Here is a 15739-nt window from a genome sequence, read left to right as displayed (position 1 = left end):
TCAAAACTTGTATCAGTTAATTTCAAGACAAACTCCTGAGTTGAAATTCAAATCACTCTAGTGTCAGTGGACATGAGAAATTTCATGAAAGTACCTGGACTTAATTTAACCTGAAAATTCTAAGCGATTGTAGAAATTCAGGCTGTCAGAGTTTGCAGCGAAGCTTTAGGGATGACATTCGAAAAAAAAAGCCGAGTGTGTTGTAAGCCTGTAGGTAGTTCTTAGGACGATAATACAGCAACAGGGTCTAAATGATAGATGACAAAGAGCAGAAGATTTCAATATCCAATAACCTATATTTTTACTTTTAACATAAATATTCAAAAAATTATTAGTTTTTTTCTCGAAAAGCTTCGATAAACGAATATAAAGAGTTGCAAGGGAATTGATTTATTTTTCGAAAGTAATACCGAAATGCGAAAGTAATAGTAATACCATATTCGAAGAAAATTGTTCCTACATATTCCTACCGTAATAAGAAACAAGTTTTAACTAAATCTGGACAGAGGCTCCTGATTTGTTAACATTCCAAAATATTATTTCCAAACCATTATTATGTCCATGATTTAGCGAGGAGACAAACCAAAATCAAGTCTTGAACCTGTATGACTCTAATCACTTAGCAGAGACACGCCCCAAGTCCAATTTGAAAAGATACGGCACGACAATGCTTTCTGCGAAACAAAACCAGCATTCTAAAAAAACCATGTATTCAAGAGAGTCCTCAGCACCTTTGTTACTAAGGCCAATCTGATGATGGGAAAAAATTGTGAAAATGAAATATAAGTTCTTACTTGGAACTATGCCCAATATACATATGGTAATAGTGATAGAATTCCTTGTTAATGAAAGGGGCGTCATTTAAGATGTTTTTTTTATTGTTTGAGCTCGTAAAGCTTACACTTAACGAAGTTATTGGGTCATATCAGTGTTCCTTTGCATATATTTAAGATATTTTCAATTGACGAAATATTCAGTAGCATCAAATTAATAAATTAATAATGATAGTAAAAAAAACTTAAGGGAAACAAAACTTGATCTCAAGAGCACAGAGCCGGTTTCTAAGCAATGTATGAAATCGGTACTCCGCAAAAAAAATACGGAAGATAGCCGAAATAATGATTGATTTCTGGTTGATACCGTCGAAATTACACGAATGTGAGTGATCGTGTTACGTAGGCATATTACCTTGTTTTTTTTTGTGAAGAAATTAAGCGTTTCCCCGATAAATTTTTTTAGAGTTGTTGGAAAAATTTTGAACAAACGGTTGCTTCAATTTTTAAGAATCGAGGTAGCCTTAACAGAAGGACGGCAAGTTTGAAAGATGACAAACTTCGACTTCGGCCTTTAAAGTGTTTGGTTAGGTTAATCTGGAAGGCCAATAAGCCACGCATAGACTAGTGTGGTCCTTTGCGATACCAGGTGGAATTCAGTTGTTAAGGTGTTTTAAAGTGTTAAGATGTTTTGCTGATCTTTACATCCTGGCAATTCCGAATAGGGACTGTATTGAAAGAAGAGTGAAACCACCTTTCGTGCATAGTGACAGGAACGGAAACAAGTGTTTAGAGCATGACTTTATTGTGGATGCAGACGCCCAAACATTGAAAGTTGCGATAGTGGCGGGAGAAGAAGTCGTTCAATTGAAAAAAAAACGCACCGGTCAAACAACCTTAGATTTATCAAGTGTCCACATATTCTAAGGTCAACATTGACCTAAAGTAACAAAGCATTACAATAAAAGTAACACTTAACTAAAATCTATTGCAATCACAAGTGATGAATCACCATTTGAAAAATATACCATGTGGCATATAAGATGCCGTCACTGCAGCAGCAGCAGCAGCTCAGGCGTTGCAATGTCTACAATGACAAGTGTGACGTCATGGCATGCTTTACAATAAATCTCACAAAAAAAGGCATCAAACGTTCAATACGAGCATACACAAAAGCATATGTATTGGTGTGTGCAGTTACACGCATACATACATACATAAATATGTATTTGAATGAGAGTTCCTGCGCTGACCAGCATTTTTCTTCAACTTTTGGCGGCACTTCAAGCCAACTGTGTGCACATAATGTAATTATAAAGTGACGGCCAAGCGGCAGCGGCTGCTGGACACACACAAGCGCGTATTTTGGGCACATATGAATGTGTGAGTGGCATAAAAACAGTGTGGTGACAAAATGAGCAGCGCGGCAGGCGGCGCACTACTAGTGCAACACAAAACGGATGTAGAAACAGCGCTAACAAAGTGACAAGCTGCGGCAACTTGCGAGAGCAGCGAATTAAAGTAAAGTGCTGGATAGAGCGCAGCATACAGCCAGGGGTTTGAGGGTATGTGTGGCAGCTGTAAAAATTCGTTGCTGGCAAAATGCCAAACGCTACAAGGGTAATGCAGACAGTTGGGCTTACAGACGCTTTTACAAGTAATTCTTCTTGTTGTTGCAATGCCTTTGCTGCCTTGCATACGTGGTTGTTGTTACAATGTCTTTACTGGCTTGTATAAGTTCTTGTTGTTATTGCTGATGCCTTTGGCTACAAGCTCAGTAGTTGCAGCTTCGTTGCAGCCACGACCGACTTTCTTTGGCAGATTTTCGCAGCTTTACTTAGTACATTTTCTTCTTCGTCTTCCTCATCTTCGTCTTCCTCATCTTCGTTTACTTCGTTCGTTTCTTCAGAGATTTTCGGAGTTTAAATGGTTGCACTGCCTGTGGCGAATATTCGCAAATGCCTGCACAAGGCAAGTGAAAACGCTTGCTTGCAGTGTGTGTTGGTGGCATGCGATCCGCCATCGCTTGGCACTTTCTTGCCTCCACTTAAAGAATCTTGAGCGACGTCGCAGCCTCGCACAAAGCAACCAATTTCATGTACGTATGTATGTTTGTGTGTGCACAAATACAAGGGCGCTACAATATTATGTTCCCGTTAGGAAAACATTAGATTTGACGAGTAAGGTGTTCAAAGTGAGGGCTCAACTAAATATTATTGTCGAAAAAGAGACCGAAAAATTTTCAGCATTTCAGAATATAGAGTAATATTTGTTTTTTTGTGGTTTTGAATAATAACTGTCAAGTTATTAATCAACTAAAGTTGATAGTTCTTGATCGGGAATACATAATTTTTAGTCGTTTCCTGTTTTACATTTTCGACTCATATAGAAACGGCTCCATTCAGATATGTTACTTCATGAAGCAAGTTCAAAAGTTAAACGGTACCGTGTTTTTTCACATTTCTCATTATGGTTCAGTGTTAATTATAGACAAAAAAATAAGGATGCCATACCAGAAATCCTATCCAGCAATTATTCTCTCAGATGTTAATGCTCAGTTGTTAATGGAAAAAACATTTGAGCTAATAGAATTCAATCCGATTTTATTTGGGAAGTAGGCATGGCTGTTTTAGAGACATGAAATGTATTGCAAAAATGGGTGTGGCTCTACCTGAAACCAAGTTTTTGGGAAACAGAGTACATAATTTCATACAGCATCCTTCCCTCCCTGTTTGACTTTGCTGATCTGATTCGAAGAGAGAAGTTATAATTTGAAAAAGGGGAGCGTTGTTAGAGAGTTATCGTTTCAGGGAAATTTTATCATGAGAAATTCGGTTAGAGAAAAGAAATTCCATTCAAATCGAAAAGATCAAAGTTGCTACATTTCATCAATATTTTCTTTTGAAAATATATTAAATAGTATTTTCATTTAATTGAATTCAAAAGTGTTTTGGTATGAAAAGTTTTACTTTAAAACAGTCAATGCCTGAAAAAATGACGAAATCAAGTCATAAATAGATCTAGCAAAAATTAAACTGGTATTACACTCATGATCAAATTTGACCCGGACTGTTCGATTTTAACGGCGCCAACCAAACCGAAAAGATATTTTTTTTTCTTAGATTGGTACAACTTTTTAACCTTTTTTCGAGTGAAGCTTGATCTTCATATGTCAGTTAGTATAACTTGGATACTTGGGTAGTTGTTTATTTGCGACGCTAAAATTGTTTTCGTTCCTAGAAGTGGATTTATCAGTTTTGATGACTCTCGCTTTGCCAAGTTGTTAATCAGAATTAGTGCAGAAGGTTTTTTGTTAAGAGTTTAGCATAGATATGCTTCATACCCAAAATATTAACCAAAATATTAACTAAAATATTAACCAAAATGTGTTGAGTGGACCCATAAGAGATATTGATATCCTCTGCAAACTTTCTGATGCCAAAACGATGAATTTCAAGTTCTATTTTTTTAACTAGTTCGATGTTAACATCATTAACAGAGCTGGATGGACGAAATGCTTGAGGCCAGTTTGCGTTGACTTGTTTCAAATACTTGTGCTCGTGATAAAGGAGACTGCCCGAAATATTTTCAACGATTCTGTGGACGTGATTTCATAGGAAACACAAAATTGATCCCCAAAGTTTTATTTAGAAACCGTTAAGGACTCAGCTTGGTAAACTTCCCCAATTCCGAAGCGGATTGAGCTGGAATATGAATGTATGAATTTGAGAAGTCGCTAAAAGGACAGCCAATCAAAGAATTTGCTTCTGGGAGTCTTACATGAATAAGTCTTAACAGTTCCTTTCTCTTACGGGACGTGTTTGTTTGAAGAAAAAGTTACCATTTTAGTGGACAAAATTATGTATAATTTCATACAGTTTCAGTGTAGGTGACTGTAATGGACATTAACATTTCGAGCCGAAAGTTGAGACAAAACATAATTAGTACTTACCAAAAGTGGGCTAACTTTGTTGAAAAGGAAATGTTTAATAAGAATGAGTCATACCTTATGACTAATTTAATGCAATCAGCATCACAACCCCAAACCATCTTCCCACCAAGAGTGATACCCTGAGCCAAGGCTGAAATCAATGTAAAAATGATTAACGAAATTTTCTTTTGAAAGTTTTTTGGAAGACCAAAAATTCATAACAAACAATAGCTGCAATCAATTACTCACAAAATAACAACAAAAATTTTCCTACCGGGCTATTGCATGGCAAACTTCACTTCACTTAGCAAAACTTTTAGTTAAGCATCGAGGCGCCGCCAAAATTACGATTTCTTGCATGAATTGTATATCGCAAATTGAAAATTGTTGCCAACACGCTTGTTGTTGTAGCTTTGATTGTGAACTGCATGAAACTTGCTTAATAGAATAACAAAATAGGCCGTGCACACGACGAAGAATAAAGTGCCCTCGTGGCGGGAATTTTAGGGGGGGAGGTACTAGAAGCAGTGTGTCCGCAAGTGGGTAAGCATTAGCCGAATCCTTGGCTGCGATTGCTGTTCGGCCGTTAGCAACATCATTATTTTCATTTTTCATTAGTTGTTGTTGTTATTTGCTCTGTTTTTGGTTTGCTCTCGGTGCTGACAGCGAACGATTCGTGGCCTGCTGTCGACTTTGGCTGCCTGCACTTGGCTTATGAATTAAATAAACTGTTCAAATCTCTGATTTGTATCGAATTGCATTGCCTTGCACACAACAAGTTGGAGGGCAAATCGAAATTTCGAAATTTGCTACTTGAGTGCACACACACATATGCCCACACAAATTTATAGGGTGGGTAGGAAAGTAGTAAGAAATTGCACAAACTAGTAATTAAGGTAATAAATGATGGGCAAGTGAGCTTTATATTGTTTTAGTTTTGTAGTTATTTCAAATTTGAGTGCAAAATTATGCTGGTGACCGGATAAGTGAAGTTGAGCAGCATTTGCAGCAGTGTGTGGATTGCTAAACTATATTGGTTTAAGAAGAGGGCAAATTTTACTTGTGAAGTTTCAAGGCTTTTTAAGTTAGATTATGCTAGGATTCTATAAGAACTTTGAAAATTTCGTCGAAAATTTTCTCGGACTCATCTTAGTGTGTGCCCCACAGCTGTTTCTTTACTACGCGAAAGCTTTGTCTATTTTTTTTTTGCTTCAAATTGTGTGCTTTCAATGAAATTATGGAAAATATTGCAGAAATGTTTTGCGGAGATTACTTTATCACGAACACAACTATTTTAGTGGCGCAAAGCATTCCCTGAAGGTCATTGTTATCGAAAACTTGCCCCATGCGAGTCGTCCATCTAAATCGAATTCGCATCACAAAAGTAGCAGAGATTCTCAACATCTCTTTTAGATTGACTCAACATATTTTAGTTAATGTTTGGGCATGAAGCGCGTCAATGCCAGACTCGTTCCAAAATACCTGAATTTTGCGTCTTTTTCTAGCATGACTGATTTTTTAACCAAACACGAAACCAAACTTATCCTCCAGCCATCGTATTCTTCAGAATTGGCTCACTGGAAAATTTTTCTGTTTTCGAAACCAAAAAATCCGCTTCGGGAAACGTGCTATGACCATACAATGGAACAACAAGGCAGCCAGAAATTCCCCGGGTATATGATATTTAAAAAATATATATTTTGCTAAGTTGGTAGGACTGTCTATCTGCCAAATATGCTAAAGTCGGTATAACGCAGTAGTGTGATGTGATTTTTACAATGGTCGGACAATGAATTTGTATAAATTTTTATATTTCTAACCAAATTTCATATGGAGAACCATTGCGAATCGTGGAAAAGGCTACGGAGATTCAGTTTTATTAAAAGCACAAGCCCACGTGTGGTACAAAGCCTTCAAAAGACGGTCGAGAGATCATTGAATACATGCCTCATTCTGGACGACCTTCCACCTCCTCAACTGATATATTGAAAAACTGAAAAAAGTGAAAGATATGGTCATTGAAAATTGTCAAGCAAACGTTAGATAGATGGCAAGAGAGCTCGACATCTCTAGCGAGTCCGTTCGTGATTTTGGTAGATATTAAGGGTATGAAACGAGTTCAAGTCGAGTCAAATTTGTTTTTAAATGTGTATGTATGTTATGCTTAAATTTTTTAGTAAAAATCATCAAGTAAAAGTACTTTCAGTATTACAATAAGTACTAAATATGCCAGCTCGGGCTTAGAAAAACTGAAAGCCTGAAAAACGAGTTTTCATATTTTGTGCTACTTTATTTATGCATTTTGCAGTCATCCAAATTCATTTTGAAACTTTTTTTTGGAATGTTACGAAGACTTATATACTTCTTATGATTTACTACACATTAATTCTATCTCAACGTAACAAATTTAAGAACAAGATATATTTGAGAGTAAGTGACTTTGAAGTTTGCCACAGTATTGCTTCCATGGGTCAATACTCGTACCAACGTGCATCCTATATTAACGCAAGTCAAACGAATCTACTCAAATTACATCCGGACCTAGTATTGAAAGCTTATATTCTGTTTTATCTGGTTGAAATTCGTGACCTCATTATACTACGAGACTATAAAGAACTCGTGCTTATTGGTCTCAAAATTATTTACCAACAATCTAAATCTCTCTTAGGAGATATGGCTGATATACAAATGAGCGTAGTGAGAAAAAAAAGGAAGCTATACAAGTGCAAGCTAGACATTCTAATAGAAAAAAATTAGAGAAAAAAGTGACAAAATGATTCCACCTCGCCACTTCGATCCATACAGCTTTGGCAAAGAGAGTCCGATAGATTCTTAAGCCCCGCTGGATGTTAACCTATTGGACAAATGTGGCAAAATTGAATTTGCTAAGTGTCAGCGGTTCGAGAACCTCTTTGGAAGAGTCAGTGTGGCCCAAAAGGATATCGCAGAGTTGCACAAATTCTGGTAGTCGGGCAACGCTTGCTGAACTCACTAAAAGTCAATATATTCAATGCCAGAACGCAAGAAGTTGTCGGAAAACCGACTTTCGTCTATTCGGGCACCCATATGAGATCATATACTCCTTGACTAGTTTTCAGACCACAGTCAGCGAGCTCAAAGACAGTTTAACCGCTCAGCTATCGGAGTGAATGCCCACCTCTCCGAAGAAAGCTGCACTGCAAGTTCGTATTACCTCTACTATTTTCTCATTATTAAATAAGCAGGCATCGATATTCACATTGATATTCATATTATTGGAATTAGCATGGATTTATCCGATCAAGTACTGTTATTTGCTATTATCTAACTCTGATTCAATCGGTAAGCAGTATGAAATGTTAAGAGGTCACTCTTTCTAATATTCAAAAGGTAGGGGTAAACTTCCATTCGTATTTCTGCCGAGGGTAGGACTCTTTTGGCCATTCTGAGTGTAAAATTAATGTACATACTCATACCACTAATCCAAGAAGTCCACATAAGCAGCCAGCTAAAAGCATCATCTCTTTGTGACAACTTTTGAACAGTGTCAATTTTAGTGAAGAATTTGACCAACTTAATAACTTATAGCTTATAGTATAACTTCGAAAGAAACAACAAATTGAAAAGGAGACACAATTTTGTATTTTCATAAGGATTAATAATTGAAGATGGGCTAGAAGGAAATTTTTTGTAGACCCTAATCTCTTCCTGTTATACTTTTTATTAATAATAAACTCAAATTTCGTTTATGTTTAAAGAAAAGTGGCTCCCAATTGCCGAAAGCTGGTTAGAAAAAGGAATTATGATTCAAACATTGACATAATCACAGTGCCTCTTGAACTGTTCAGCCGGACTTAATAAAAGGGTATCAGCAAAGTTCCTAAATGAGCCTTAAAGTGCTATGCATGGAGATTAGGTTAAAATTCTACAAGCGATTAATTGTCACTTGAACTCTACATATTAATAACAACTAGCCATGACCGCCTAAATGTATGCAATGCAATATTTATAAACACAAGTTTAACCGTGTAATTGAGACATTCACAACGCACCCGAAGCACGGCAAATCAAATAGAAATCTGGTTATGTTGCAAGTGTCACTACAGTGACAAATCACATTCACATACAGACACATACACACTGCCACACAAGCAAATAAATTATAAACGCTTCAGCTGCTGCTGCGGCATGCGATTCACCAAACCGCGAAACCGATTTCTAGTTGTCAGCAGCAGCTGCTACGGCAATAACAACAAACAACAAGCAACAACGATAACAAAAAACCAACAACAACAACAATGCCAATACGAATAAATAAATCAGCGAAGGCAAACGAACAAGGTGTCAAGCGAAATTTGCACTTTTGCATTTCCGCATTGCAACACCTTTGCCTGCATTTGCATTGTAAGCGCATTCCATGGAAGCTAAACGCTTACAAACAAACATACGACTGTGCAGGTGATTGTGTATGTACATACATATGTATGTGAGGGGAGTATATAGGTTTATAGGTGCGTGGCTGGGTGTGTCATGATGGACGACGCAAAGTGAAATGTGTCAATGCAAATAAAAATTAAATCGATATGCTACCGTTATGCGCTAACGGCGTATCCCGTACACTTGTTCGCCTGTCATTACAAACAAATGTAGGAGATGCGGCGTGTATATATATATGTGTGTATGTGCGTGAATTTGCATTGAAATTCAATTCCAAATCAATTTCGAGTTCACACGCTGTCAAATGCGCTAAGTAATATGCCACAGAATGTTTTCATGACAGCAGCAGGAGCAGATATGCCTCGCAGCTACACACATGTAAGTACAGATATATATGTTTGTGTGTGTGTGTGTGTGTGGGTGCCGCTGAGTGCGTTTGAGTGTAATTGTTAGAGTGCTTTTCACAATAGTTTACTCACTTCGCACTGATTGCTCCCTCCTTTCAGCCAATTCGTCGCGGAAGTGTTGCGCTCTTGGTGACTCCCCTTCGTGTAATGCCAGACACATACGCAAAATCAAATAAATATCACACTAGAAGTTAGTACGTGTCCCTTTGTCGGGGTGTAATGAATATGACACATATTTTAATAAAGCCAACAAGAAAAAGTTAGACTTCGGTTGCACCGAAACTATAATAGCTTTCATAAATACAAAAGATTTCATGCAAATATCTGATTTCGATCGTTCAGTTTGTATAACAGCTACATATATGCTATGCTCAAACGATCTGAACAAATTCTTCGGAGAATATACCGCCCTTTTAATATTAATCTGTGCCAAATTTCATAAAGATATATTGAGAATTAAAATAGTTTCTCGTAAAAGGACATGACTTCCATCCTACAGTTTGTATGGTAACTAAAGGCTATAGCCACCCGATTTGAATAATTTTTTCATTAATTTTCGATTTTTTTACGTTGGCTTAGGTTATAATATGTGCTAAATTTTGTAAAGATATCTCGTCAACCAAAAAAGTTTTCATGCAAGAACTTGATTTTGATCGGCCTTTTTGTATGGCAGCTATATGCTATAGTGATCTGATCTGAACAATTTCTTCAGAGATTATACTGCTGTTCTGAATAATAGTCCGTGCAAATTTTAATGAAGATATCTTTTCAAATGAAAAAGTTTTGCATACAGCAACTTGATCCCGATGGTTCAGTTTGTAAGATAGCCATGTGTTATAGTTATTCGATATTGGCGATTCCGACAAGTGAGCAGCTGCTTGGGAAGTAAAGGACATGTGCAAAATTTCAGATCGATATCTCAAAAACTGAGGGACTTGTTAGGCTATATACCGTCAGACAGACGTCGTTTTCTGATCAACAAGTATATTTTATGGGGTCTCCTACATTTCTTTCTGAGTGTTACAAACTTCATGGCAAACTTAAACCTGTTCAGGGTATGAAAAATCACCAACGCCAACTAATGAAACGTGCCACCGTTGCCACCAATCTACTTGTATGCATGTGTGTGTTAGCGCCAGGTAACTATGGTGTGCCGCATAAAAAGTGGTGAGGACAACGCTGTCGAGTTCGTTTCAGGAAGGAAGGAAGCGAATAATATAATGTGTGGTAAATTGCTGGCCGCCAGGCACTTTGCCAATTTTGTAATTTTGTGGCAATGTGTGCGTGTGTGTGTCGGTGTGGCCATGTGGTGTTGCTGGCGATTGTGTCATTAGAGTGTATTTAACACTTGTTGGGAGAAATAAATTTGCATAGATTGCTGGCAGCTGATAAGCGTCATAAAATAATAGACTTGGCGCAAAAAGTAAAAGGAAATCGCTTAAGAAATTATTATGTTTTCGTTTAAATACAGAAAATATTAGCACACACGCAAGCGACGGTGGCCGACATAATTCATTTACTTATTGAACTATTACGACTTTGTTGAAAGCACCATTTTTGTAAAAGAAATATGTTACCATGTGAAAATTTCTTATCGGCGTCGGCGTCCTTCTCACAAAATATGTATAAATTTTTTTAAATCCTTTTATGTAATATAATTGTAACTTAGGGCTTCTGAAAAATTTAGGGTTGATTCAAAACCTCACCTTATTATCTTAAGTCTTTCTAGATGTGATGGTAAGACATATCAGTATACACCAGAAAAAATGAATAGGGGACTTCATAAAGGGAGAATTTCGAAATAGATAGATAGATAGAAATTACGAAGGTCTTATAGGTTACTTATATGTATATCGAAAGTACGTATATACATATAAGAGAGGATATTATCGGAGCGAATGAAGTGGATCCACTGGATAGTTTGGGATATACATATGATCGTATTTGTAAGAATTTTTTAGCTTTGTGTAATCGGCTTACAAAACTTTAAATGCATTTTTTTGAAAAGACTGTTTTCAGAGTCGGGTGCATCGCTAGACTTGAAAACTTTCACGCGACTTTCTTAGATACATTTCGATCTAAGAACGATAATTCAATAACGATGGAAGAGAAATATACGTAGTTTCGATAATAATTTCGCTATATAAGCCACTCTGAAGAAAAAATTTTACGGCGATTTGTCCAAAATTAAACCTTCGATCAATATCTGTATTAATTTATAATAATATACATTGTTTTTGGGGTTTTTGGATTTGATGAAATCTTAAACAAAACAAACTCCCTGAACTCCAAACACTTTGGTAGTGGTGCTCCCGGAGATCGACTACGGAATATATATAGGGCTTTCACCAATGGTAGTAAACTGGGGTAAATTTTTGTGAAGTCCGATTCTGCTTCAGAGAATATTATGTTGCCAAGCCAATCGTACTACTCTCTGTTCAATATGTAAAAGCAATAACATTGTTATCGAGTTGAATTCGTAAAAGAGATTTTGCGATCACCTCATTAAAGGTTGATAAAGGTGATGAAATTTTTTTGCATAATTAAGACCAGTTTTACTATTTTGAATGACTGAAATGACTGATTATTGTCAAAAATACAAAATATTTTATTTATTTTTTAAACATAATAATTAAAATCCATTTTAATTGTCTATCGAAGACAAAAAACATAAGTGGCTACTAAAATGTGTTTTTTTTGAACATCTGGTATGGTTTGTTCGATTCGCCTCTCTTCAGCATTTGGCGAGTCAAAGACAGCTTAAATCAACTAACTATTTCAGGCTTACTTACTAAGCGCAGGTAGGCAGTGGGATATATGTATGAGTAGATCTAATGTCTACACGTGCATCCACTTTAAGCGAGGAAAGAACTCCGTAAGCATGGCTTTAACCTCGTTGAACGGGTGCTCGAAACTAATTATGTATTGTGTTATCTAATTACTGAGTGGATTACTATTTTTCTTGATAGCATTCATAAATAATAGATACATATATGCCTGGTAGTAGCAGTACAGAGCAATGAATGGCTAAGCTTATAAGAAACGTCAATCTGATCAAGCCATTACCAGTTTGGGAGAGACTTTTTGATATCTTATGGATACTATTAAATAGCTTGACCTCACAGGTTCAATAAAGCATTAGGCAACTGATAAATAACCCAAGAAAGAGGGTTATGTAAAGAGGTCGAGTATATTTCTTTTGTTCAGGAAGTTACGTCGTTCCCTCTCTCTATATGTATACATATATCAGGTTTCAGGTTCAGGTTATTTATCTAATGCATACCAGTATATGGTATATACGAGTATATATATATATATATATATATATATATAAGCAATATTTATAAATAAAATCAACTTAAGAATATCGGAGTCAATTATGTAAAGGCAAAGAACATACGTATATATATCCAATATCCAAACAGCTCGGAGAGATAAAGTCTTCTGTTTTCAAATTGTCTGTATGTTATGGTTATATAAGTATATCTCGTAATTTGAGTTATATAAATAGTTTGTAAAATCTTAAAGTTTGTGTATTGTGCATATATTTGCAAAAACGTAATAGAATTAGAAATTGCTACATCACCCTTCGAATGAGGCACGTGCTAGCAGTTGTTGTTGCTGTTCACGCAACAATTTCCGCTCGGCGATCTTCTTTTGCTCCTCCTTTTGTTCGCGTTGCTCCTGCTGATGATGCTGTTGTTGCTGTTGCTTTTTGCGATGCTGACGATCCTCGCCGAGACCATAGAGGCCAGCAACGGCAGCCATGTTGTTGCTGCTGCTTGAGCGTCGGCAATTGAGCCGACAATAATACTAAGTTAAGGTGGATGGAGCCAAACTGATTGTTACGTTTTATCTGCTATGTTTTTTGTGATTTGTTGTAATTTTAACTATTATCAACAACAATGTGGCTCTAGTGGCCGTTGTTGCAGTTTTGGTTTGTGTTGCAATTCAGCAACAACTTGTTGATTGTATTGGCAAAGAGACATTGTTACACTTATTACTAAATTACAAGTTAAATGAAATTAATAATTTTAACTGTTACTTTGTGATACTACAGCGTTGTTGCAAGTATTGGTTACACATTTTGCTATATAATATTTTAAATCACTATTTTTGGTTTATTTTGAAACATTTCTGCTGCTATGTGCCTGAATGTAGGCAACGATTAATTATTTGCTTTTACTATCCACATTATTGGGCATTTGTTGATGCTGGCTTTGGTGAGAAATATTTTATAAAGTCAATATTTCATTGCACTTTGCTGAGCACATTATATATTAAACGGTGTTGCATACTTTTAGCCGCGTTTGTTTGTTATACTAGCACACCTTTAGGCGATTTTTTATGATTTTTTTAAATGAAAATTATTAAAATAACGAAGTTAATGTATTACTATTTTTCGAGCGCTAAATAGAAAAAAGTGTGTTTCATTTTTTTTAAGATTTTTAGTTTAATTTTTTTATGTTTTTCTATTATTGATATAATAATTATTAGTTTTTATTGCTATTATTTATTTACTGAATAATCGTTATAATCCATGACATCATATTTATTTGTTCAAAAAGTCAAGTTCAACAAGTATGGTATGTGACACTCGAATATATGGCAAGGCAAATGACCTCGAGGCCACATAACCTCGCATTCTGGCAACCAGCACTGTTATCAGCTGTACATTAAAAAAGAAAGACTTTGTTTATATCGAATCCAGCTGACGTTTGCTCTACAATTAGTGTAAAATCCGCCTTTTTCCACTAAACTTCTGTTTTATTGCACCAATAAAGTAAGCCTGATCAAGCGCCAAATAACCCTTACCAACAGGGGCTACCCACCTACTGTTGTGGCGCCAAGGAAGAAGAAAGGATGTATGCCGAACTAAGAATTGATGGTTGCTTTACAATAAGAATACTATCCACTTCCTTCAACGAAACTAGAAACTAGAATATATGTATGCTGTATTTCTTACTTTCAAGCTTAAAGCAATTCTTTTGTGACTCCTGACTTCTAAAAATTTTTTTCTGAACTCAATTTTTATTTTCATTTTTTTTCGTTGCCAATAATTACCAGTATGCCTGAATTTAGGCAACGATTTATGGAGGGTATAAGGTATCTTATTACTGAGCTTTATCAAAAGCGAAGCCTTTACGATTATTGACAGGACTTGGAATAAACTTTGAATATATGTTATAGCATATGTATGGTCTCAAATGCTACATATGATAAAGAATTTAGTAAATAATAATAAGTACTCCTAGACGTAGGCAACGATTTATAGTATACGACCATATTATTGGATTGTAGCAAAAGCAAATAATTTACGATTATTGGCTGAACTATGAATGATTGAGATTCAATAAGCACTGAATTTAAAATTTTATTAAAATTAAACCAAAAAAAGTTTTTTTAAGCATAAACCATATTTAAAAAAAGATGTATGTACATTTATTTTCTTAGGGGAACAGGAGCACAGTGCCAACAAGGAGCACTGAAAAAATACTAATTTTAATAATTGAATTTATTAGTGAAAAGAAGAGAGAAATTTCAGATATTTTTACGCAGAAGAGAACATTTTTTTGACAAAATATTTTTTAATTAATTTCCATTTCTTAATTGGTGTCTTAGGAATTTTATTATTAATATTTTTTATATGAAATATATATATGAATATATATATTTTTTATATGAAATATATAGTTTTATATAAGTATTATTATTTATAAAATTTTCTAAATTTTTCTTTGTTCTGCGAAGATTTTGAAATATAAGGTTTGACTCGTATAAAAAATTGTTAATAAATATATTAATTTTGTAACCCCATTACTACTTTAAAATTAAAAAATAAAATTCCAAAAGCAAGTAAAAATTCCGTGGTTAATCAACCTTATTTCCTTTTAACAGTGTTAAGTTTATTAATAAATTTTTTAAAATGCAAATCATACAATGAACTCAAGCTCATTATTATTACATATTTATCGTTGGTTTTATTGCTTTTGTTGTTATGAACAAAAGAAATATGCTTTGTAGCCACTTGAGCGGAGAAGAAAGCAAGCGAAGGGCGGAAATTCTTCTTGAAAAAACAAAAGCAAAACAAAGCGCAAATGAAACGTGCTGAGTGCCGCACAGGAATAACACAGAAATAAATTTGAAGAAGCAGAATAATATAATTTTCTGTTTGCTTTTTCATTGTATTCCCACTCTGTCGCTGGCAGAGC

The 15739-nt window shown here is 35.5% G+C and overlaps 1 protein-coding gene across 7 annotated transcripts in view; it reads right to left on the bottom strand.

Moving 5' to 3' along the window:
• LOC120776057 (potassium voltage-gated channel protein Shaker) overlaps nucleotides 1–15739 on the bottom strand; it is a 444773-nt gene that overhangs the window by 185904 nt on the left and 243130 nt on the right. The window contains exon 1 of one of the 7 annotated variants that reach the window (XM_040106517.1): nucleotides 13114–13444. The exons of 4 other annotated variants lie outside the window; for them this stretch is intronic. In XM_040106517.1, the coding sequence (XP_039962451.1) occupies nucleotides 13114–13295 (182 nt within the window). In that variant the 5' untranslated portion in view covers nucleotides 13296–13444. Of the gene's footprint in view, nucleotides 1–13113; nucleotides 13445–15739 lie in introns of those variants that run through there. 2 more of the 7 variants (XM_040106516.1, XM_040106521.1) reach the window with 2 other exon arrangements.

The sequence above is a fragment of the Bactrocera tryoni genome, chromosome 4 (genome assembly GCF_016617805.1).
Source record: "Bactrocera tryoni isolate S06 chromosome 4, CSIRO_BtryS06_freeze2, whole genome shotgun sequence".
NCBI classification, from domain to species: domain Eukaryota; kingdom Metazoa; phylum Arthropoda; class Insecta; order Diptera; family Tephritidae; genus Bactrocera; species Bactrocera tryoni.
The sequence above is the reverse complement of the archived record's forward strand: the minus strand, read 5'-3'. Positions and strand labels throughout refer to the sequence as shown.